The sequence below is a fragment of the Anabas testudineus genome, chromosome 13 (assembly GCF_900324465.2).
Source record: "Anabas testudineus chromosome 13, fAnaTes1.2, whole genome shotgun sequence".
NCBI lineage: Eukaryota > Metazoa > Chordata > Actinopteri > Anabantiformes > Anabantidae > Anabas > Anabas testudineus.
The window spans coordinates 23,802,651-23,829,476 of record NC_046622.1 but is presented as its reverse complement, the minus strand read 5'-3'; the positions used below and the strand labels follow the sequence as shown (position 1 = coordinate 23,829,476).

The 26,826-nt window shown below is 41.7% G+C and overlaps 1 protein-coding gene across 1 annotated transcript in view; it reads right to left on the bottom strand.

Moving 5' to 3' along the window:
• The window catches only part of fat3a (FAT atypical cadherin 3a), a 129,480-nt gene that overhangs the window by 63,232 nt on the left and 39,422 nt on the right, over window positions 1-26,826 (bottom strand). The window contains exon 3 of the mRNA XM_026379071.1: window positions 10,281-13,607. Within this exon, the coding sequence (XP_026234856.1) occupies window positions 10,281-13,590 (3,310 nt within the window). The 5' untranslated portion in view covers window positions 13,591-13,607. The remainder of the gene's footprint in view (window positions 1-10,280; window positions 13,608-26,826) is intronic.

The window sequence follows — 26,826 nt, the reverse complement described above, 5'->3', positions numbered from 1 at the left end:
GAGCCCAACTGACCGGAGGGCTGCTGGGTGTCTGGGGAAGCAAAGCCCGACGAAGTGAGTCTCAGGTTTAATTGGGATTTAGAATTAGGAGAAGCTTAATTAAGGCAGTGATCAGCATTTGCACTAATCCAAGAGAGTGGAGGCCCTTTGTAATTCACTAGGCAGACATTTATTCAGTCTTTTATTGCTACCTACTACAGAGTCTGCATGTCTTTAAAAGCTTGAGGCGAATGCATTCAATTTGCAGTGCTGCTTCATGTAAACACTGACTAGTGTGTGAATGTGTGCGTCTCTGTGCATTGAGAATGCACACACCATTAGAATCGTTCCAGTAATCAGTTTTTAATGAAGTCCAAATGAGTTAGTTCGTGCAGTGCATAACAACAAACCACATCTACTGTAAATGTCTCATCTGCTCTTCTGCCTCACTGTTCCTTCACAGTGGTGCATGTTTAATGTACATGACATCACTCCAGTATATTGGTACAGTATGTATGGGAAACTATTTTGTGTAAACCACTGGGTCTTTTTCTATCACTAACACTTCTTTTAGGTAGTTTCTAATCTAAAAGCAATCACTTACTGGCACATATTATTCATCTATTTATCTACTGTCCATCCTTTTATATTAGCTCTGGACATGCATGGTACATAGCCCGTGGACTGCCAAGGTTCATAAATGGGAGAAAAAAAACAAGAAATATTGAAATCAAATTGCCCAAGCACTTTCTGTACACAAAACACCCCCACAGACCACATAGAGCAGGTTTTATCATTCTTCATCTGTTGTACTAAGACATCTCCTGTCTAGGTTGCAATACCATTGAAAACAGAAGCATTCTTGCAGATTGCTCTGTGTGGAAGCCCTCTTGGATACCCTCATTCAAGTTGGGGAGCAAGAGTGCAAAGAGCATTAAACCTCATTAGATCGCACTGATGGAATTCAACCCTTTGTGTCAGGCACTCAAGGCTCTGAGCCTAAAATGAGCCTTTTCACAGGGGCAACTGGGGACATCCATCATACTACCATGTATTCATGTTCATGTTTATTTGTTTTTTTTAACTACATGTTTTTCTTTGAGATGGCGGTCTCAAATGTGGCCAGGTTTGTAGCCCCTGCTGACCCGACATTGTGACTCCGGGGCCCTTCTATTGGCCAAGCATGTTATCCATCTGTGGTTTCACCTTTTAATAACCTGAAATTCAGCTGAGTTGTCAGATGACTACCCTTCAGCAGAGGACTTTTCTTGCCTCACGGTTCTCGCTGACCCTTTCTTATGAAACTTTCTAAAACCTCACCACACTATTTCCATGCCAGCAAAAAAGCAATCCACAGCGGAGGCAGAAAATAAAAAGTGAGAGGATAAGTCAAAGAGTGAAAGTGGCAGATGGAAGAGTAAGGCAAAATGGAGAGGTCACATATATGGGCTTGGTTTGAAGTCAGAACATTCAGCCTTAGAGATTACTGCTACAGTTCACAGGCAGGGAAACCAGGAAGATGAGAAACATCCAGTACAAAAACTCAGCTGACACGCCACTCATCCCTCCGCAAACACACCTATATACATGTATGCACACACCCAGGAAGGACAATGGAAGAATACGCATATTGAAAATGGTTTGAACACAAAGAGACAGTCAGCTTCAGACAGTATGGCTGTGATAAAACAGGTTTTGCTCTTTCAAAAGGCTGTTTTCAGCTCGGTGTGGTGTACCGCAATCATGATCGAACAAGAGTGACTGCACTGAATGGAGGAACGACAGTCATGCTAGCAGCTCTGTGAAGCTTTGACTTAGGCAGCAAGTTGCTGAATTTAAGCATCTTGCTGACAAAAACTATTCTGACATGCTGATGTTTAGCAGCTGTGTATAATATTTACCATATTCATAAATCTGCATGTCATAATGTTAACATTTGCTAATTAGCACTAAACACAAAGTACAACTGTGGTTGATGAGGATGTCACTTTTGCAGGTATTTGGTAATAAACCATTACTGGACAAAATCAGAAGCTGAAATTTTATGATCGTCATGTCAATCCACCCAAGGGTTTGCAAGACACTTCAATCGAAACCACAATTTATGGAGGTGCTGGAGGAAAAGCCAGGGGATCACCAAGGTTATTAGGATACATGGTGTAGCCCAGGCAGATCCATTCAGCTTCTAAGAAACATCCAGTAGAGGCTACAGCCCTCCCAGCCAGCAATACATGATGATTATGATGAGCATCATTACAAGTATGGGGTAGAATCTACAGTGTAGATTGTAGGTTGAAGCAGGATGACATGGAAGGTGGGTTATGATTAAAGCTCAGGAAATAGTGAAAACAATGTGATCTTATTCTGTGCATTCAATATGGTATCTTTCAAACTGTTATCCCTGGAGCTCCTCACTCAATCTAAAAGCAAATAACCTTTCACAACATACTTTTCAAAATATTATGTGAAGTGGATTCAAACCCCTCACCACTAAAGTAAAGAATCTATCTCATCTTCTAGAGGCCGTGAACATCCAAAACAAATTCCACGGCAGTCTGACCTGTAACTGTATCCTGCTTTCAATATATTGTGTATTTTACTTTCTTTTTGTGTGATCAGCAGCAGAATTGCTTTGCCTTGCAATAGTGCCACCACAGAGCTGCAAGTTCAGCCTGTGTCAACTGTAATGCCATACTTCTGCTCTATTGTGTGTCTTGGATCCTCAGACCATGACTAGTAGAAGTAGAAAAAAGAAATTCAGAACAAACATTCAGTTTGTAGAGGGATGTGTTGGGCCTGTTTCACAGACAGACCGTCTCTCTCTCTCCACCACAGTCAGCTTTTTATACCTGCTACCTCATTCATCATTCAGGAAAGGCCAGAGGAGAGGGGGAAGCAGAGTGGATAGACAGAAAAGAAAGAAAACAGAATGACAGAAAAAAAAAAAGTGAGAGCTGCTGGTCCAGCATTCTGTGGTATTCAGCTGGGTAATGGAGGAATCAGGAGTGACTGCATGGAAAGGGAGGGCCGTAGGTGTGAGAGGTCAGGAAGTCAGTCACATTGTATGAGGGGGCTATTAGTGAGAAATGAACAGCGGGAAGCCTTTATCAGACTTCTGTTAAGCTGCCCTCTCCCAGGTTTATAATGAGTCCTCAGCTAGTCCTTCAGCTATGAGCAAGGATTAGCACCTGAGACCCCACAGGTAAAACCCTCATTAGCCAGCTAGCATTAGAGCGATAAAGTGCTGGGCCACGACGTAGGGAGAGGAGAAGTCTCTATCAGCATGAGGGAGAGGAACACAGCAGGTGAGTGAAGGTAAAGGTTAGCCCATAAATAAGAGAAGACCTTCTCATCATCACCATGCTCTACCTGCAGAAGGGCAGGGAGGAAAAAAAGAACAATAAGAGAGGGAGAGAGAACTTAAATCACCTCAAAAAGGAACTGAGAGAGTGAGGTCGGAGTGCTGGGTGGTAAAGTACTTGATTTGTAGTGATCTAAAGCATTGTTGGTAAACCTAAATTACAGATTCCAGGCCTCATTTGTTTGGTTTTTCAGATATCTATAGCTAAGACCTTCTGTCTACAGCCCATCACAGCGAAGGCAGAGGTGTAGCGATGCATGGTAGGTATACAGATATAACCTTTTCTGCTCAGGGGGATTTCTCGCCAATAGCCATCAGAGTGGATAAAATGAAGGAGGGATGTGAGACTGGCAAAGATGGACAGCTACAGAGAGAGCACTTAAGAGGTGTACAAGTGAAGTGAGCCTTTGACCTTCATCTGATCCCCGCTGTAGAGGCTAGGTGCATTCTGTGGAGTGCAGAAAGTGCAAATATTTAGGAATTCCATTCTTTGGATTTCGTTTTTTCCAAGGACTTTTACGCTGGTGGTCAGTTTTGCTTTATGATGATGATGATGTTGACGTACCTTCATCCATCTGTATGGTGGATAGAGCTGTGGTATATCCCAGAATCCTGAGACCCAAACATATGCAGCGCCCCTGACTTTCAGCTCATTTAGTACAACAAAGCACTTGTCAGATGTTGAATTTGAAAAGCAGGACTTTCTTGCTTCAAAGTGACAAAGCTGGTCATGAAACCTCTGAAAACACAGTAAGTTCAATGACAAAGCTTTTAACCTGGGGGTGTTTTAATTGAAAATAACATTATTCTACAGTTCAGCTGCAAAACCCGCATAGAGCCTTTCTGAAAGCAACAAGCTGCCAGTGTCCACAATTTGACATCCAGACTGAAATATCTCACCAACTATTGGATCGCTATTGGATATTGTACAGATGGTCATGTTCCCCCTGCTGATGTCCCTGAATCATCATCTGACTTTCCCTCTGGAATGAACTAACGTACTGTAATTAACACATGTCTGCTTGCTAATCATTTATGTCAAACCGCAGGTCCACTAGTGTAACTGTAGGTCAATTCTTACTTGCCACTTACATGTGCCTGACATGGTATGTGCGATGCAAAGCCACCGTCCAGGCCCATGAGATTCAGGACTCTCTGCAGACAGTGTGCAGTCAAGTTTGCATCCGCGCAAACTGTCCACAGTGCCAGTGCACCAACTGCGCATGTGCCAGACCACTATGGAAAACGATGTTTTCAGTTGTGCCAAAAATCGTCTGTATTGTGTAGCTCACAGCTACTGCAAAAAGCTTTATTAGATCTTACACACAGTGAGAGTTCAGAGAATACAACAGGGACTCACTGAGCTTGTGATTTTATTATTTAACCATAAACTAGGACACTCGCGCACACACACACACACACACAATGTACATAACCTAGAGAAAAACAGTGCCTCAAGTTTACTGAACTACAGAGCTGATGCTAGCTATGCACCATATCTAGTTTGTTCACGAAGGCATGGACGTAATAGTGTAAATGCATTATAGTGTGTTAGAGAAAGAGAGAGCAGTCAGTGAACAGGATTACTTGCTCTGTGGGTGAAGTGAGGACGCAGTGTTGTAGGGCAGGCGTTTTGTGAGGAGGTGTGTAGGTTATTCACACAGGTTTTAATCCTAATTGCTTTCCATGCCACACTGCTCTGTCACTGAAATTATACACTACCAGTACAAAGTGTGTAACAGAGTGTGTGTTGGCTAAGTGAGGGCAACCACAGGCTATCATTACCAATGTTTTTCTCTCTCAGTGCAGGAAACCTAGCCTGGATTGTACACTCCAAGTGTGTGTGTTTGTGTGTGTGTGTGTGTGTGTGTGTGTGTGTGTGTGAGTGCAGCCAGAGGCCCAATCCCACAGCCCTGGTCCCTGCAGGGCACAGCCACAAGCAGGCCAACCTCAACCCAAAAAAGACATGAGATCCAGCAAACACTACAAATACAGCAAAGCATTGGTTAAAGATATGAGGCCACTTCCTTGTTAAGTATATATATATATATATATATATATATATATATATATATATATATACATATACATATACATATAAGAAGACACATTAAAGCTCAAATCAAATCTGAAAACAAGTGAAAGAGCAAACTAGATTCTTATCCAATATGAAAGTACCATAGTGTTTCAACAACATAAAGGTGTGGTGTTTTTTCACCCTATCCACCCTCCCAGCCTCTTCCTTACACAGTTTTTCACATCGTCACACTACTTCCACCTTTTCACCTGACAATAATCACAATCCACACTTCAACTGTCAGTTCATCAAAACAAAGTCTATTTTTAAGGGAACGTCTGATTACATGGTTATATTTCATCCCTGGAATCTGGGTAGCACAACCTCAGTGTCTCTTGCTAAAGAGTCCCCCTGTGCTTGGCTTTTTCACTGCTTGGTACTTCTTGACACCAGGCTATTCCCTACTTCTGTCTGATTTGTTGTCTGCTTCTAGGATAACCATTGCTCACTCGTGATAACTGAAGGCAAAATCTGCTGTACCTGACAAACCTGTTACATGGGACCATTTCGTCAGTATCTCACCTTCTGCACCTACTGTGTGTCAAGCCCATAATGCTGCATTTGTGTTAAGCAGGTGAAAAGCTCTGGAGCAAGTGTAGCAGCAGTAATGGCCACTAGATGCCAAAATCTAAAATTTTCATCTGTATCAATCGCTGAGGAACTGTGTTTGTGTGCTCTCTATAGACCACATGTCATCAAACAGTGGTTGGTACTATGCGGCTGTTTTCTTTAGCTGTTCCATTAAAAACGTTGTTAGGCAATCACTGCTACACATCTTCCTTTATTTAAAAGCAAGTGCATTTAAAGAAAAGGAATATTGGCATCAAATGTGGAAATCAGCCAAAAGCCCATATGGGTTGAGTCAATAAGCAACAAAGTATCCAAACATCACTAATTCATGATGATTCCCAGCCGCTACCTCTGCACCCACACACACACACACACACACACACACACACACACACACTCTCTATCCACATCCCAGCTGACACCTCAACACAGCAAAGTACTCAGCAAGACATTTGTGCTCCTTCTCAGCCTGCAATTATGATAAATGCAGTCATTAATTCACTAATTATGGTAATAGAAGGAGTGCAGCTCTGTGTAATGTGCAGAGTGTGTGATTAGTCTGTGTTGATGGTCAAACATGTTTCTGTGCGTAGCCTTAAGAAAATATTGGCAGTTAAGGGATGCACCTAGGAGAGGGTCCTGGGCTGTAGGTGTACGTGTAGGGTTTGAAGAACTGATGTGTTGTTCTGATTGTCCTGCACTGCCTGTAAAATTCACTTCACATTCTGACGTGGTGTGCACAAGTAAGCAAACACAATAACAATGCTTGGCCCAGCTGACACAAACTAATGATTCAAAGCTATAATAAATTAAAAGCTGAAAAGTTCCAGTGGGAGGGACTACTTTTTCAAGGTACAGTGCATTTCAGATACCAGTCTGATTAGACAGAGGCTGACTCCAGGAAATACAGAGGGTGTTCTGTAACTGACCTTTACCTGGATTGCAAGCCATAAAATAAGGCCATTTTCATACCTGACCCCAATATATGAAGTTGGGACCAGGCTTTGTCCTCATGTTGTTGACTTGGCGTCAACCCTCGCTTGCTGGTATTTCCTAAAGCTTTAACATGAGTCGGTGGATGACATGTTTTATCATACACAATTTACAAACACACAAGACATGTTGTGTGCACATTTCCCACATCCCTATCTCTGTATTAACTCCTGGCTGTGCATTTGAGACTCTCCACAATGCTAGTTTTGTTAAGACACAAAGCCGTGGGCCTCCCAGCCTTTTAGAAACGATTCACTGTGGAATCGAGAGCCATGAATTCTCCTTCACCTCCTCCTCTTTTCTTTCTTTCGCTCCCAAAACACAGTGGTTCCCAGGGAGAAGTGACACCGTGATTAAGCGTCTTGATGTGAAGAGCTTCCTGCTGAACAGAGTGGGCGGGGGAATGACATGGAAAGGTTAGACTTCCAAAGTAAGAGTGGGTGCATGGATGCGTGTGCGTGTGTGTGGGAAGTGAAGGCGGGCATCTAATGTTAAAACTATCACATTACAGCAGCTACTGGCAGACTACAACATCTATATCAACAAACACAACAACAAGCTACAATTTCCTCTCTGCAGCATAAAGCCGCCCACCACCTTATTGTTTTAGGTTGGGAAACATCAGAGAGAGAAAACTCCTACACTGAGACACTGCGTGCTCGGAGAATAAACACACATGCTAAATGCACACACTCAACACCAAATAAAGAGCCCCTTCAGTCCTTCTACCATCTTGTTTTTGCCAACATATTTATTCCAGTTTCTGCATTCTACCGTGCATAGTTAAGATATGGTGAGGCTTAAGGAGGCAAATTATAAATGCAGGTCTGTGATGGGATGCAAACTCGAGGCTCCTGCAATAAAGTGTGATGTGCTACATACCTATTCATCAATCTGACCTTCACCTTTACCTTCCACTAGGCAGCATAAAGAACACTGCTAACTGCATCAGCACTGAGCACTGCCGCTGGACATAAATCAAGAATTCCTTGGAACCATCCAAGGCTGTAATTCCTGGGGATACTGGGCTCCTCACGTGGACTACTACAATTCTTTCTTCCCTAGAGTCTCTATTTCTATTCCAGAATCCTGCAGTACTCCTGGTGTTCAACAACCTCACATTTTCACACAACACAGCTCCTCATTGCAGCTGATGCCCAATTCCCAGCTCATCACATCTTCCTGTGGATTCTGAAGTCAGCTCTTTTTAGGGGTGACTTTGTTTTGGATATCATGGCTATCAATACCATAAAGGTGGGGTTATGAAGAAATGTCTAGAATACCTATTCACATAACTTATTATATCATCCTTTATTTTGACTTTGCTCAAAGACTGACAGCTGCAGCTTATGACAATCAAATACAATGATTTTTGCAAACTTGCTCTAAGTCAACCAGGTCCAGTTCTTGTGCTCTTATGTTTTCTTATTAAAATCTATGTTGACCATCATGGTTTATAGACCTTGTCAGTGTGTGTGTGTGTGTGTGTGTGTGTATAAATGCCAGAATAATTCCCTTTAAGTTGTAATTGTGTTTGTAGTGTTTCTCAGCAGCTTGGGCCTGATTTATGAGGCTTGCCAGGGCTCAGCTAACAAGGGCCATAAATCCTCCCCTTCTCTCTGCTCCTGTTCATCACCTTAGGACAAACACACCAGGTTAACGACTGTGTGTGTGTGTGTGTATGTATGTGTGTAAGTGAAAGAGAGAGAGAGAGTGTGTATGTAGATGTTTGTAAGTGTAAGAAATAAAATGAGTCAATTTTTTTCTGTTGACCACCTTCATTCAGAAATGTACTCTTCAGGCAGTGATGGCTGGGTGTGGTGTGTTTTGCCCACAACGTATTTCCCTGATACAGTTTGAGATGTACAGCAATATGCCTGCAATGTGTAAAGCAATGTGTTCTAGTGTGATACTTCTATATGTTCACTACTTTAGGATAGATGTCGATTACCAATCTGTCTAATGTTAGAAAAGCTGACCAACATGTTCGTATGGAAAAATAACACTGTCTTCTCATAACACACAGCTTGACTGCATGACTGTCAGACATGTGTACCATGGAAATCTAGGGAATGCAGCAATTGCATACTATCTCAAATGGCCTAAGATCAAAAAGACTTTAATTAAGTCGAATACTGACAGTCATCCCGTTAGTTAGCTGCATACAAGTCTTATGCCATTTGTTCAATATTCTGGGTGAAATCCTACATAAGAACATGAGTGCAAACACCATGTCTGCTAAGGTTTAGTAATAGTAAGTGCACTGTCTGTTGACTGATATTTAATATTAGACTGATGATATAACATTTCAATTAGTGTTAAAATATATACTTAAATTTGGATAGGGACAGGGGTGCAGCTACATTTACATTTAGTTGTTTGGCAGAAGCTTTTATTCAAAGGCATATCCTTTGGCAGGGTAAGCGTAAGGGGGTCTTGACTAAAGACCCCTAGTTGAAGTAGGCCACAGCTGGGATTCATATGGAAGGCAGTGATCTTACCACTACGCTATCCAGCTTTTTACACATTTTGCTACTGGGCAGCGAAGTGGAGCAGTGGTAAACACTGTCACATTTAAATATGACAATGGCATGCATATTCACATGATAACTGAAATTGTTTATACAGTTTTTCCCAGAATGACTAATGACAAATTAAGCTTTTTGAGTCAAAAAGGCTGCAAAGTTGATTTAAAACCTCAGAGATGATTCACTGTCTCCATGAGATAATGAGAGATACTGTTTCAAATATATACAATACTTTGTCATAAGCTAAACATCCCCAATGGGACTTACAGTAGGTCTTAGTTATTTAATCTCTGTTGATCTATTCTACATCTGTCCTCTATCTCTCATATTCTTCCTCTGGTCTTAATGCCTTGACTGCAGTCAGAGTATGAAGCCACTATAGAGGTATAACCATGAAAATACTTTAAAATTAAAATGACAGAAAGCCTATTCAATGCCTCTATGACTCTTCTCTCCTATTTGTCTGTGAAACTGGCTCTTTGGGGTCATATAACATGTTGTAGAATGAAATTCAAAGTCATTATTCATAGTTATACACATTTTGTAGAACACCTTTATCTTAAATCTAGCAATGACTAATCTTTATCAGCAGGTGGATCGACTGACTGTCCAGAACTTGTAAATTTATGATCAAATTCTATTTAGCATTTATAAGTTTGAGTGCTGTCATCTATTCTCTTTAATCTCCAGTTTTAAATGAGCCAAAACTGATTAAAAGCACAATACACATAGAGTACAAACCAATACTTAAATCTTTTCAAAGAAATCTCACCTGTCTCTTCATCAATGGCAAACCGTCCAAGCCCACTCCCATCACGAATGGAGTATTGGATTTCCCCATCTCTTCCAGCATCATCATCATTAGCGGTGACTTGGAGTAGGGTAGTTCCAATCCGGGCATTCTCTTTAACTAATCCTGTCAATGCAAAGTGGGAAAAGTATGGGGCGTAGAGGTTTTCATTCACATCTACAACCTCCACCTCCACATATGTGACAGAGAGAAGAGAAACAGGCCTTCCCTTGTCTTTGGCTTTCACAGTGAGGTTGTAGAACTGCTGGGTCTCATAGTCCAGTTCCTTTGTCAGCCGAATAGCCCCGCTGGCCTTATCTACCTCAAACCATCCATTGTAGTCATTGGCTAAAGAGTACCTTACCTGGCCTCCCAAACCCAAATCTGGATCCTGGGTTTCTAACCAGGCCACTACTGTTCCCACTGGAAGATCCTCCAGAGCCCTGGCCTTGTACACACTGGGGATAAAGAGTGGGGGGCAGTCGTTCACATCCTCCAAAATGATTTTCAAAGTGGTCACAGAAAATCTCTGGCTCCCTTTTTGTCCCTTGTCCCGAGCCTCGATTTTCAGGTTGAAAGTAGAAACTAATTCCCGGTCTAGCTGGCCAGCAACATACACTATTCCATTAGTGGAGTTGATGCCAAATTGCGTGGTGCTGGTCAAAACAGAATAAACTGTCTCCCCATTGGGTCCAAGATCTTTGTCAGTGGCCTCAACCTGGATTACATCTGTACCTATTGCAGTATTTTCAGGAATGACAATTCTATAGCCTCCTTCTTGCAAAAACTGGGGTGCATTGTCATTAGCATCTTCTATGTAGATAGTAAGCAAACGCCAGGCAGTTTTCTGTGGCTGGCCAAGATCATAGATAGTGAGGTTAAGAAGATAGCGATCTCGCTTTTCTCTGTCCATGGGCAGGAAGACACTGATAAGACCAGTATTCATGTCAATGGTGAAACAGCTGTCAATGTTTCCATCTGAAATAGAGTATAAAATCTGACCATTGAAACCTGTGTCACCATCATAGGCATTCACCATGAAAACACTTGAACCAACCTTTAGGTCTTCTGGGACAGCAATATCTGTGGGAAAAGCTTTGTCAAACTGGGGTGTTTGTCGGTTGACAGAGAAAAGGTCAATAAAACCTTCCTCAATTTTGGGCTTGGTGCTACCTTTGGACTTCTTCAGTAACTTCTCAGCTAGTTTTTGAGCTACCCTTGTCTCTTTACAGTTGAAGCTTTTGGGAGGAGATTTCCCATGAACAACTGAGATGTTAACAAACATGGGATCGGAAAAGTTCTCACCATCTGTGGCAGTTATTTTCAGACTAAAGATGCCATTCTTTGGATTTGCTGTGGCAAGGGGACGTCGCAATGCAAGGACTCCCGAATCTGGGTTTAAGTTAAAGTATCCCCATTCATTCCCTGAAATGATCTTATATTTCACTAGCTCTAACTCATCTATATCGATTGCTGACATTGTTGTAATCACTTCATCCACTGGGAAATCCCTAGAGATTACCCCCTGGCATGCTACCTTCTCAAACAATGGTTGGTTGTCATTTACATTCTCCACATGGATTGTTACATTAACTTCACTTTCTCGCCTGTAAGGTGACCCCCAGTCAGAAGCTCTGACAATAAACACAAAGCTCTCTGATGAGGATTCAAAGTCCAACTCTTTAGATGTGCTAATGATACCAGAAAACTGATTGATTTTGAAGGGTAATGGCTGAAGGCTGGAAATGCTGTAAGTAATGTATCCATTTTCTCCTTTATCCTCATCCACTGCTGAAACAGTTAGGACGTAAGTCCCAACTGCTACACTTTCATTGACAAAAACCTCGTAAGAGGACTGAGCAAATGTCGGTGTGTTGTCATTGGCATCCTCAATAGTTACCTGGACACTAACTTTGAGCTCACTATCTATTTCTAGTACTTCAAGATTAAAGACATCCTGGCTCACATGAGAGAACCAGCGAGTGGTGGAGATGACGCCTGTCAGGGTGTTCATTTGAAAAAAAGCTGAATCTGCAGAAGGTGCCAGGATATATTCTGCATCATCAGGCTCTGGCTTGATTTTAACAGCCACTACAATTGTGCCTGGTGGTGAAATTTCATTCAGACAAACTTCATACAATTCCTGCTCAAACCTAGCTTTTGGTGTTGGCCGTTTCTTGATCAAAGTATGGACAACCTTGACAGCAGAGAACTTCTGTGGGGTTCCCCTGTCTTTAGCCTGTAAAGTAAGGTTACAGCCATAAGGGTAAGTCTCCCAGTTTACTGACTCAGAGGCCTTTATGGCAAACTCGCCTTCCTCTGTTCTTTCTACGAAAAACTGCTCTGAGGGGTCTCCACCCAGGATGTCCACTGAGTCTATTTCTCCATTTAAGCCTTCATCTAGGTCCTCAACAGTGATCAAAGCATACACAGGGTTTTTATCAAGCCATGAAGGGCTATGAGTTACCACATTCATGACTGGGGCATGCTCATTTACACGCTCTACATGGACAAAAAGCTTTGCTGTGCTGCTGACCCCATTATTTCCATAGAGTTTCATGCCACGGTCCACAGCCAGGATTTCTAAGTCATACCGGTTCTGCTCATCAACATTAAGCTTTCCACTGAGAGAAACCACTCCACTGGTTGGGTGTACTGCAAACAGATCAATTTTCTCCTTGAAAAAATAGTAAAATTCTCCATTTGACCCAATGTCTGCATCTGTGGCAGTAACTTGTGCTATACTAGTTCTGAGAGGGGTGCTCTCCGCTATGGTGACAGAGTAAGTGGTAGGTGAGAACAAGGGTCGCAGGTCATTCATATCCAAGACCTGAATGCTGACTTTAGTCCAGGTTTCAAGTAGGGTCTCTCCCTTGACAGAGGCTTTCACTGTCAACACATAATTATCCTGAATTTCTCGGTTCAATATGGCTGCGTTGCCTCCTTTAGTCCTTATACGCAAGAAGCAGAAATCACCCAATACATACTCCTCTGCCTTGAAAAATCCTTCATCGTCACCTGAGGTGATCCTGTAGCGTATCTCCCAGGAGCGATGGGCCAGGTGGATGCCCATTTTAACTTTACTGTTGGCATAGGTGCGTGCTGCTGAGTTTTCATAAACCGTGGCATGGTAGACAGCCTGAGTGAAGCTGAAGTGAGGTCCATCCTGAGGGCCTCCCTGGGTGTTCTGGCCACAACAGGGTGAAGGCTTGAGGAGCAGCAATGGCAGCAGCAGGGCCAGGCTGAGGAAAGGGGCTCGCATGCCTGCCCACTGGCCCATTTTCAAATCCATCCCATCATCACTCCATCCTGAAACAGAGGGAGACAGGGAGACAAGGGTTAGCCACAGGCGGAAGATTTACAGCAACAAAAGACGCACCATATATCCATGACTTAACCTTAATTACCCATTGGACTACAAAGATTGATTGAAAGTATAGAGAGGAGGGGGTGGCTGCAGTTTCCAGGCAACCAAAATGAAGGCTGACATCATCCCTGTGTGGTCTCTGGACACTGACAGTCAATTGCAAGTTTCAGAAAAACCAGAGGTGGTTTGAGAAGGAACAAAATAATTGTATGGCTAGGAAGAGGAGTGTAAGATCACCAAAACAAACACTAAAGAAAATAGCTGCAGAGCACAAAATGATGGGCTTCTACACCATGACCCTATCATAACCCTTTTCCTGAAATACATGAAAACTGTAGCCCTGTGTCTCAAAACCATGGAATATCTCCAGAGGCAAACCAGATATGGCTTTGAAAATGAGAGTCAACTAGCTGCTGTGTTGAGATTTTGTTCTCATTTTTTTTTTATTAGAAAAAAAGCGTTCTGAAAGTAAGCAGCCACAAATATGTGCCAATCTGGGCTTTGGGAGCAAAGCCTGATCCGGTAAAAGCCAATGTCGTGGCCATAGGAGTGCCACAGTGGTCTGCATTTTGATGATTTGGCACTTTCCACCACAAGAGATAGACAAATGAGGCAGGAAAAGACAGACCATGTCCGAGTGCATTGATAATAACAGAGTGCTGAAGCACACAACTCAATCTACAAATACACACACAGTTACATACATGCACACAGAACCTGAAAAAGGACTTTTTTGTTTCGAACTGGAGTCTTGACTTTTGAAGAGAAAAACATTTGGCTTTGTGAGCGTGACCAAAAACCACCTCAGCTGAAACAATGCAAACCAAGTCTAAGCCTGCATTTAAATAGAATTCAACAGTCATCCAGGGAAGAGAGGCTAGAATCTACCCAAGTGAAATGGGAAAAACAACACTTCTGTTTTCATCTGACCTTAAACTGTCATCTCAGTGTCAACTTCAGTCAGTGGGGGGTGGATGCAGGGGGGGGGTGGGCAGCGGGATGGTTTCGAGGACTTTCTTGCTGGAAGTGTCTCCAACTTGTCTCACTAATGATGCCTCAGTACTGCATTAACCTTATGAACCGAGGCTGTTTATTTGTTCAGCTTTTACTCTGTGTTCTCTGATGTACAGCACATTTAATTTCACTATACTGTCAACCTAGGCATATTGTTACAAGTCCTCATTTAGTGTGTTGGTCTACAAATAAAGAAGTAAAAAAAAATAGTTAGACGAGAGCATCCAGGGCTATGAGAACCATGTTAATGAGGTCTTCTTACATTTATTTTATTTCTGATTCGCATAAATATGATTTGAGTTTCCCATCATGAATTTCTAACCACAGGTACTACAGCAGTATACACAGAGGTGAGAGTAAACAGAATAGAATCAGTAAATTACATATACAACTACTGTCTAGTATAAATTTGAGCACTGCTCATAACGCAGTCAACTGTTTCCAGTGCTGGAGAGCTCTGCTTTCTGACACAAATTGGTTCTCAGGCTGGATCACCCTCTGTCTTGTGAGTATGCATTTGGGGATAACAGGCAAGACTGCATGCTAGTCCTATATATGACTTGGAGTATGTCTGGCCATAGTACTAGTGTTCTCACTTTCAAAATGTCTTCCAGCTACTCTTAAAGGCTAAATGGAACCAACAACTCAGTCAACGTCCATTTATTTTCTAATGATGTTTATTCATATGTGTATGCTGGAAGCATACAGCATGTGTGCGGAAAATGCTCATTAGACTATAGCAGCCGGTGGCACCATTGCTGTTCCTACTGTAGCGCTCGCATTTAGCCTGATGTTACTCTTGATGGTTACAATCGCACTGTACCCATGTGGCAGCCAGGTTTAGAAGTACAATAAAAACACAAAACACGTGGCCATCAGAACTCATTCCTGTCCCTAACTTGTAGAGCTTTGCCTCAAGGCTTGGTACCCGGGCAGTGTGCAGTGGTTTGACTATGAGTATGTATACCTAATGAGCTGTGTGCTGCCCTAATAGTGCAGAGATCTGTGTTCACTAAGACTATTTACCAGGGAAGGAAGTCACCGCCAGGCTGAAGTTGCTGTGTCACAGCCTGCAGCAAATTTGTCCTGCAACTTGTGTTCTCTGTTTAGTGTGGCTGTAACCATTTAGGACCAGCATGAATTTTTAACCTCTGGGCTAAGGACATTTTAACAAAGTGAGGACATTTTAGCCAGTCCTCACAATGAGAAGGTTGTTTAAAGAGCAATTTTGGGGCGAAGTTAGGATTATAATTAGGTTTGTTTAGGGTTATGATAAAGTTTAGGTTGAGCCAGTTAGTTGTGATAGTTAGAGTTAGAGTAAGGGGGTACATGTGATAAATAAAAAAAAAAATTATACAGAGTGTAAATTAACAATATAATAATAATAATAATAATAATAATAATAAAGCAGTTTTGTCAAAATGACTGCCATACAAAAATGTGTGTATGTGTATGTGTGTGCACATGTGGATGTGTGTGTTTGTGTTGATAGAAGTGGGAGCAATTTGGAAGACATGTCATTTTGATTTTGGTATTCCTGTCATCATCCTGGGCCACATCAGTATTTTTGCATATTCTAGACGATGCATCCAAATCATATTTACTGTTTTTGCTTTATTGTGTCTCATACCATGGTGCTGGAAATGTATGTGTTTTCCTATATGACATGCAGAAATGGCTTTGCTTTCTATTCTGTTGACAATACATTGGTTAGTTACTGGACTTGTGGCTACAAGGTTAGCTAGGATTTTTCTTTGTTGTTTCAACTTGTTTCAACTTAAATCTTGTATCCATCTCAGCTTCATTAAAGTGATCTGTCGTGTGAAACTCAGGTATGTATATGAAAGCTACCTTAACTTGAAAAGTAAACTGTTCAAACTGAAAATACGTGACTTCATGTAATATCAACTGCAGACTGTGGAGAGATTGGCTTTAGAACTGGCTTTAGTTCTTTAAAAACTGAATTTAATGAGTTGAGTGTCCTCTCAGAAGTTCATTCATTCAGCTCATTATTTCAGGTTAAACAATTTCACGTCAGAACTGCTCTTCCATATGGGTTCTGATGCTAAACACTAGGAATTTTAAAATATAAGAGTAGATATTTATGTTAAGCTGAGTAATGATTTATAATGACCACAATGTTTAAGTGCTTTTCCAAATATCTAATCTCTGAAAGTTATTTGTAAAGTTGCACAATAATGAAAGAAAACCTGTAGGCTGCCTGGGAGATACATAAACCCATTCAGTCAGCAGGAATGTGAAGTATGTGTGGTTTGTAGTTTACAGTAAAAAGCTCCCTCCTACAAGTCCTTCAACTCACTGTTGAGTTGGGAGATGTTCTTTTCTTGAAATGAGGGAAACAAAGGCATTCAACTCTCTGAACACAAATTTAACCCAAGCAGGCACAGTGTTCTGTCTAACCCGATAGTAAGTGAGTAGGAAATTTAGATGTAGTCATAACAAAAAGATCTGGTCTTGAAGGACCTTAAATTTATCCCCTTGAATCCAGGTTTTTCCTTAAATTCTGGTTTAAGTCATACTTCAGTACATGGGTGTAATGATAGACATACTTGTGGTTCCAGCAGAGTTCAAGCAGTAAATAATTCTTTTTAAGACTGCAGACACACTGGAAATTGAAATCAGTTCAATTCATGTGCTTCTCTGCTCTTAAGTGCATAATTACCATGTTGTTTCTATACAAGGAAACCCCACAAGCCTGTGTCTGCTACATGTTTGCCACACACACACACACACACACACACATACACACTATCATTCTCCACAGAGAAGCCCCACTTACTGTCAGCTCGGAAACACCCTTTCATTAGCTTTTCATTACAGGCTAATTGGCCTTGAATTGTGTGGCAAACAGCAGCCTCCACACCCCAGACACACCGCTGCCACTGCACTGACCCTGCTATATGATAAGAGCTAACAGAGAGGCAGGCCTGCTGGAGAAGCTGCTGGTTTTCCCCTGCCTTAGTTACCTCAGCTTACATGCTGACAAAGCAGCTCACACACACACACACACACAGACATGAAATTCAATTCAATTCAATTTTATTTGTATAGCACTAAATTGTAACAGAAATAATCTCAAGGCACTTTACAGTGTAAGGTTTAAGAACTCACAGAGTATAATTGTATAAAAAAATGATATAGAAAACCCAACAACCCCACTGAACAGCACCAGGAGACAGTGGAGAGTAAAAACTCCCTTTAGAGGAAGAAACCTCCAGCAGAACCAGGCTCAGGGTGGGCGGCCATCTGCCTCGACCGGTTGAGGTGAATGAATGTACATAGCGAGGAGCTAAAAGAGGCAACAATATAATGCAGCAAGCTGACAGTAGTTTCTGAGGCAGTGAGTAAGGACAACAAGACTACAGTGAACATGTCTTCTGTAGAGATGCTCCAGTCAATCAGCTGCTGCTCACGACAGTTATAATATTCATATCATATTGCTAATAGCATTTTGATTAATTCAGTTTGTAATTCCAATTCATTTTTGTAACCCTAAACAGCCACTGCAAAACATTCTGAATGACAATATGCTGTTTGAAGAACAAATCAAGCACCATTCATTACATGCACCACATAGCCAGATACACCATACATGCAAAACACTCCAAACTGACCAAATATTCTCAGTGTCACATATGTGTGGTCCTATTTTTAGGATTAGAAGTAGCAGCAATTAATCAACGTCCTTAACTTAACAAATCACTCCACCAAAATGGAGTTCCAGAAGAATCCCAACTGGTTATGAGCTCTCAGGAAACAGCGTCCAAACAGAGAGTGGAGATGTTTATAACACCTAATGACACAGAGTTTATTATAAGACACAGTTTGGACACACATTTATTCTTTTTTCTGACAGATCCATGCGTTTCAGCCACTTTAGGCATGTATTATGGTAGAAATCTGTTTCAAAGTCAAAAATGTTTATGTCTGCTTTTGTGCAGAACGTGAGGGAACTGCCCTGCATGGTCTTTAGCAGCAACTTCTGCAGACATCTAAGGCCTCTCCTGTCATAATAATAATAATAATAATAATAATAATAATAATAATAATAATAATAATAATAATAATAATAATAATAATAATAATAATAATAGCAGCTCCCTGATGACCAAAATTAATGTACAATATCCCAGTAATCAGATAGTCCTTTCTTTTTGTTGTAACTGAACATATTGTTTGCTGTTATGTGCGTGTTAGCAGCCTCTCATCAGAAGCTCTCTTGTGCTAGGTGTGAGGGATTCAGGCACAGCAAATAGACTGGGGACTGACTATGTGAATGAACAACATTATGACAGCCCAAGTGGTTGTGGATGCAAACCATCATATCATATATCATCTTTTTGTTGAACAAAAGTCACAGATCCATGAGCCTTGAAATACTAATTGAGAGCTGACTGATCAATGTGTGATACAAACAAAATGTAATTGAATCAGACTAGAGCTGGGCAATAATCCACTTTGTACCTTACAACAAAACAACGAAGACACACAGTGATATCACACATGTAATAGCCTACTGTATACAGCGATATATATCAGTATTATTAAAAAATGATCGTAATATATTGTTTTATTTATTTATTTGTTTTTTTTTTTTTTTGCACATGGCCCAGCCCTACCTCAGCCTCATTTCACACAGTAAATAACACAGTGCCTTTTCAATAAACTTAGCAGAAGCAGAATGAAATACTCCAACGACTGTTTTAGTCCGAGGTTAAATTTCAGCACTATTTTCAGGAGTGATTCTGAGACGTTTGATAAACACAGGTCCCAGTCTGCATGAGTACCGTCATTGAGTTTGATCACCAGACACAAAAACATACACCATCGGAGTGAAAATGGTGTTTTGTCAGTTAAGAGCTCTTGCTGCCAAATCCTGCTATGCAGCAAAACACTGGGACTGTTTTCTGTCCTGCTGTGATAATTACAACCTCCTCTGTTTGGAAGGAGTGTAGGAAGACAAGCAAAAAGACAGCCTGGCAGACGATAGGGAACAGAGAGCAATGGAGAAGAAAACAAACAGCACAACAAGACGGAAGGAAGAGACAGAGGAAGACAGAGGGTGAGTGCATATTATCTCATCCGTACAGAAAACTACAGCACAATAGCGCCCACAATTACAACTGGCAACTCTGGTTAGCACATCAATCAGCAGAAAGGCATCCACTGGGCCAGAAAAACTCAATTACCAACGATCCATCATTTGTCGTTGTGCTTCTATTTCACAAGACGTTTAAAAAGCATCACACACCTCAAAGTGCAGCCACTACACACAAATTGTGGAGTTGCAAAGGAAAAGGTGAATTCACAGAGAGACAGAGAGACTGTGTGTGTGTGTGTGTGTGCACAGCGGGACATGGTGTGTTCCAGTATTTGTACACTGCATAAAACTACACAAAAAGAGAAACATGGGAGCAGTCAGAGAGAGTGAGATGTAAAATGTAGAATGACGGGCGTCAGGTCCACTTTGTAGTTTACTGTGATTTCTGATTTCACGTCATCCTTTACACTAATTATATAAATTTGTTTTTATGACGCACAGTTTGGAGTTATTACAGAAACTTCTATTGCTGTCATGGAACATCTCTATTTTCTTTCCTGCTTTTCAGTTTTTGTTTTAGTACCAAACTTTAACAGCTTGGTCTAAGGACATACCAGTAATTGTATAGATACTGTGTATCAGGGGATATAAACCTATGTGTAGTTTTGGCTTTTGGCCTCTGTGGTTCAGGGTAGATGATGCTTTCATTCTGACAATGGGCATTGAACGCACACACACATCTGTATAATGTGGTATAATGTGTGTCCAGCTCTTGGGTAATGGGGAGACAAACAAGTGTGTATGTATGTACAGTATGAGAGAGCAAAGAGCACACACACATGAACTGTGTGTTTTACTAATGTCACTCTGAAACCCACCTACATTTTCTCTCTCTGCCACACACACACACACTCATCCATTAGTCTGTTATTCTTGCCCAGTGTTGCTGTCCTTGCTGCTGTATGTTATCTAGCTCGGAGTAATGGATGAGCAATTAACAGTGAGGTGAGAAGCAGACCCAGTGTTGCCCTCAGCACATCGTGCACACAAGTCTGGACATTCACATAATGTTTACTGTAACTAATGCACAACACATATCTAACCTCTGACCCAAACTAATCTACCTCTGACTATTTTTGACCTATGGAGTCTTTTGAGAGTGATACACAGTCCACAAGTAAGACATCAGTGTCTCCTTATCTTTATGTTTGGATACAGTAACTAAACTGAAAACTAAATACTATGAGTGCTAAGTGAGATAGTGGTTTATAGTGTATCTGAAAAAAAAAAAAATTAGCAGTAGTTAATTAGTTTCCCCTAAAAAATAGTCTCTGCAACCACATGCTAAAATGTTGTATATGTAAATTGCAGCGTAAAGAACAAGTAAAGCGCACAAATAACTGGCAAAGCTATCAATACTTTCACAATCGAAGACGTTGCAATTGTAAAACAATTATATAAAAATAACTAAATAAAAATATAGCAATAAAAAATAAATAAAAGGCACAGCATGAAATACATCAAATAATAAAATAATAATAAAGCCAGATGTTCTATGTTGATTTCTATCCACTGCACCTCTGGTACAGCTGACATTACCATTAGACTAGTGTGAGCTGTGGGTTTCTGCTCAATATTGCACTGGTTTCTAAGGTCTTAGATATTTATGTTGAGATAGTTGGTCATTTAGATCATGTCTGTAAACCCCTCAGGCTATACACGATCATTTGGACAGATGTGCCTTGAGGAATGCCCCTGCAATTATCAGGAAGGACGAACTGCATCCAAAATCTGATGATCCTATCATGCGGGGCCAGCACGAGCCTCATTTCCAACAGCAACAGGCAGTAAAGAAAAGAGCTCCACCAACTCCATGCTGCCTCCCTTTAATAATGATGCAAATATTACATTAGTGCCCGGCTCTGTTCTGAATCACTGAGTAGTCCTCTGGGTCATAAGCACACCAACATGGCATAGTTTAAAGTCATTTGGTTCATAATTCTTTTGTCCCAGCAGCTAAATGACAGCTCCGATTATCAACTGGTGGCAGGAAAATTGAGCAAATACAACATAATACACCAAATATGGCTCTACTAACGTTCTGTTCTAAAAATAACCAGACCTGTGCATATCCTCCACATTTAAATTCAAACAGGATTTGTGTCTAATTCCTATTCTGTGTTCACTCTGTTCTGTGTAGCACACAGGAGAGGACACGCGTTGTAGTGCTCTGGTTTTCTGATGGCTGATGATTTATCTTTGCTTTTATTTCTTTATCATTTCTATGTTCAACCACGACATTTAGAGATTCAACAACGGTTGAAACACAGGAGAAGATGTGGAGGCTCCTGGGGAAAACGAGAGAGAGAGAGAGAGAGAAGGAAAGAGAGAAAGAGAGAGGGCTGGACCCCACTGACCAATCACATTTAAGAATGCTTTTTTTTTTTTTTCCTCTGGACATCCTCTTGGCCAATAAGAAGGTGCCAGCCAGCTCCTCTGTGCCGGTACAGTTAGAAGTACAAAAGAAGAATTCCTTCAGTCAGCATGCGCGAGCACGAACACACATGCACGCACGCAATCACACACGCTGGTGTAGTGTCGTTACTCTCTTGTATTGTCACACTCACATCACTCCTTCCTGCCTCTCACGTTTTTATTTCCCCTTCTCCATCCTCCCTCCTTCCCTTTCTCACACAAAGCTCCAGCTCCTCCTCTCTCTCCCTCTTTAATTATTTCCTCCTGTCCTTGTGTCCTTCCCTTTCACAGTCCTTCATTTGCTCCCTCATGGTTTCCATCCCCCTCCCTTACCGCACTCTCTATCGCTCTATTATCTGCCCTTAATTTTTACCTATCCTTCCCTCGTCACTCCCTCCATTCGTCCTACTGTCTCCCAGCTCCCTCCTCCACCTAAGGGAGAGAGAGCACCAGTGTGTGGGTGGGTGGTAATTAACTTTCAGTGTCTCTGGGAAAGCAGGTGATATTAACCCATTTTCTAACACTGCAGAGAAATGTGGATTTAAATTAGCGAAGGCTTCATTTTTCCATTTCGCTCCCGCTTTTGTTTCTCCTTCGTCCCCATCCTGTGGAGTCCACTCAATACCGAGCACTAATGATTTTAATTGGTTCCTCTCTGTGTATCTTCCAAGTTGGGATTTTTTTATTCCTCATCTCTTTGTCTGCACACCAACTCTGGACTTCACAGGATCAATGGGAAGCCTCAATAAGTAGAAGGGTCACATTTCCATCCGGCTGCTCTCACAACAACTGCACAAATTCACGCTGCAACTGACAAACTCGGTTCACGTTCACCACAGCAGCTAATCTTATGTGCACAGCAGCCACACTGCACATTACGTTATTTACTCTGAGCCCAACGGAGGGCAATGTGATGGCATGCAAGTAAGAGATAAAGATACATTTAGTTCAGTTTATTTTGAAGGTACTTTCACAGCTGCGCCATCGCTTTCAGCGGAAACTTGGTCCTAAAATTGACCTTAACAAACTGATCTAATCTTTAGAAGACTGGGTTTGGAGAATCAGGTCAAGACTATCTGGATATTTTCTTTCCAGCAAAACAGCAGATTTGTATTATAACTGTGTTGTGATTCTTGTTTCATGTTTAGAGTCTCACAGCTCTTAAGAAAAGATGGTGCATTTGGTAGAATGCACTGTGTATTAAAGCCGACCGTGATCTTTCTCTAACCTTAACCAAAGTCCCATTGTTGTCTAAACCACAGGTGACACTCTGGAACTGATCTGTTTCTGGTGGGACCATTGTATGATTTGCAAATCTGACATCTAGCCAGACCACCTCATGGAGGCTCTCAATGCCCAATTTAATGTTTTAATCATTCATTCAAGAAAAAAACACTTTATCATCTCACAGCGTCAGACAATGAAGTTCCCACTGAGCTTCCTATACTGATGTTAAAGGTTCCCTCCGGCATCACAAACTGAGACACTGGGTGCATCATTCTTTGACTAAACAGTAATGCTGGTGGCTCCCTGTTGGCCCTCTCTTCAAAACAATCACTTACAGGGGGAAAGGGATTTGAATGACTTTATGTACAAACCGGGTTAGTATTACAATCAATATCAGTGATTAAATCTCACCATTAACCTGCATCAGTTTGGTTTAATAGTACAGGAATTGTGTTTGTCTGCAGGTTTAGGCGCAAGTAAACAACAGAATAGAATAAAATTACTTAGAGACTGAGACAAGTGGCGGAGGAGCACCTGGAAATGTTTAGACTTCAAGCTCACAGGATGTCAACAATGTCAAAAGACTGAGTTGTGCAGTGGCGAAATTGCTGGTTTATCAACTGACAACTAGGAGCTGCAATTTTCAGAATTACTGTTTGTTATTTATCAATCAAGAACACGTTTCAGTTTCTCCAGCTGGCTTTTTCTGCTTTATTATACTAGACTGACCTGTCGAATAATGTCAGATAAATCAATGATGAAATAATCAATATTTAACATGAAGTTCCAGCGGTGATCTGCAACTTGAGCTAGCACTGGCATGAGATTGGAAATCAATCCACCTACTCGGCCCAGCCGTCCTTCTGCCTGCTCTGTGATGCTCCTCTACGCTCTGCTGGGCCCTTCAGGGATTAGTGGTTATCAAATTACAATAAATCAAAACGCTGCATAACGTCCTGATATGACACAACAGGACTTTGAGAAAACACAATGTCTAATTGATAAATGAAACGTAGTTTATGATGATGAGGGTCTTTAGTTTTATGCAAGTATAATCTCACTGTCTGTTGAGATGGACATGTTTGCAGGACAAGCTGTTCTAATATATTCTAGTACATGTAGCAGGGAGGCTGAGTAGAACACAACAGATGACTTTATCATGCTCAGTTACTGGAGAAACCCAAATAGCAAAGTGAAAATCGTTGTCCATTTCTAAAAAATACTTTAGGCTCATGTGGTGAGAGTCTTTGCTTTAACCAGTATTTAGTTTAACCACAAAACCAGGAGACCACGAGCACATGTGTGTGCGTGTGTGTGTGTGTGTGTGTGTGTGTGTCTCACACAAACCACACAACTGCATTATGTGGGAAAACCCACACTAACACACACACACGCACATGCACACAACCAATGTTAATCAAATAGTGCTGCCACAAGAGGACAAAATGGCAGCAGAGAATGAAGCAGTGTTTCACACACTGTCACTCCTCCCCCCACCAGCTGCTGTGGAACATGAGAACCCCCCCTATTTACTCTGACAGAGGGAGAGGATGGAGAGACCGGGCAGTGGTGGATTAGAGAACAAATGCTTTTGGGAGAGGAGGAGATGGAAAGACAGAGTGCAGGGTCTGCTAAATCACTTACCTGCCTGCAGCTGAATGCAGCAACAGGATAGAGGAGGGAGGGGGCCCAACGGGTGGGGTCTTCTCTGGTTACCTGCCCAGCCCTAACACACTGTACCGTAAATGTGGGTTCATTCTTACACCATGTCAGGGAATAATACTAATTATAGGCTGTACTGCACATTAATGCTTTATTGTACAGGGTTGTAATTTATTTAAAGTGCTGATATTTCCTCGGAGGTTCTGCATGTAATTCAATTCTAATTATAGAGAACAAATGATGGCTCCGTTTCAAATCCAAATAAATGAACGACATATTTTTTGTCTCTCTCCATATGTGTTGAGTTGGAGTCTTAGTTAGTCCCAGACACATTTCTAACTCTACGAACATGACATGATGCTTGATGTAAAATGTGTGATTGTGTTTTAATTAATACAGAGCACCCACAAATCAACTGAACATGCACTGTCCAGCTCCATGTTTTTATCTATGTATGCAGTGTATAAAGACCATTTACTAACCCTAACTGACACCTATCCCTCGGTATTAATGCTACAGAAAGATGTCGATGTGATGTTTGACAAATTGCTGTTGTCATCACACAGTTATAATAAAAACCATCCCTAGTCACCTCACTTTGAAACTGCCTTTCTGTAGTGTATGCTCTTCATCACACACACACACACACACACACACACACACACACACACACACACACACACATAGATAATGAAACTAAATGAGCAGTCTGAGCATTTTTGTCTCCAAGGCTTTGCTGCATGAGAGAAGATACTCGAGCACCAAGGACAACTGCTCCTATCTCCTCAATACTTCAGTACGATGAGTGGCTGTATCTTTTACTCACACACACATTTTAAGGGTCTGATATTAATATGCACACACACACACACACACACACACACACAAGGAGATACATAGGAATGCACATAGAGAGTGAAAAAGCAGCAGCTCTGACCTTGAAGCAGCCTTAGGAGGTGCTTATCTGTGCTCATGGTCATCTGACAGCTGGAGAGGCAGCATTCCACATGCACTCACAGGCAATTTTCTCATCCATACATGTGTTGAGTGAGAGAAGAGTCTGGTTCATGCTCATACATATTCAGGCTGCGCAGCTCCCTTTAACTAACACTGGCTCCGATGCAGTACGTGTGCACGGGACGGTTCACACTCACGTTTCAGTGGTGCAGAAAGAGTTTTTACCAAACAGACGTGGGTGCTGCTACGATGGGAGGACATACTTTTTGTATTGCACACGTGCGCACACACACACACACTGAGAGAGAGAGAGAGACACACACTTCAGAGTGGGTGCATTGCAGAAAAGCAGAAATAATTGCATAAGACTGACTTCGACACCCTATTTACTTCAGTGGCTCTGAAGAAAGGCAGGGGGACAGCTTGAGCATGCGTGTGTGGCGTTGTGTGTGTGGGAAAAACCTCAAGCACTAAAACAATTGTGTGCGTTTCCCTGCTCCACCCCATGATAAGAAACTAAATCCAATCAACCTGGCCTTTCTTTTTTTGAATGTGTGTGTGTGTGTGTGTGTGTGTGTGTGTGTGTGTGTGTGGTTATAGCTTATGAATGTGTGTGTGAGTGAGAGAGAGAGAGAGCACGTCCCTGCAGAGCTGTATAGACTATAAGCGTGAGAGCTCTAGCTTGGTCAAGACCACCCCTCGCCTCTGCTTCTGTTCCTACTGGGCCCATTTGTTCTGCTCTGAAAGCTATGATCCATTTAAGG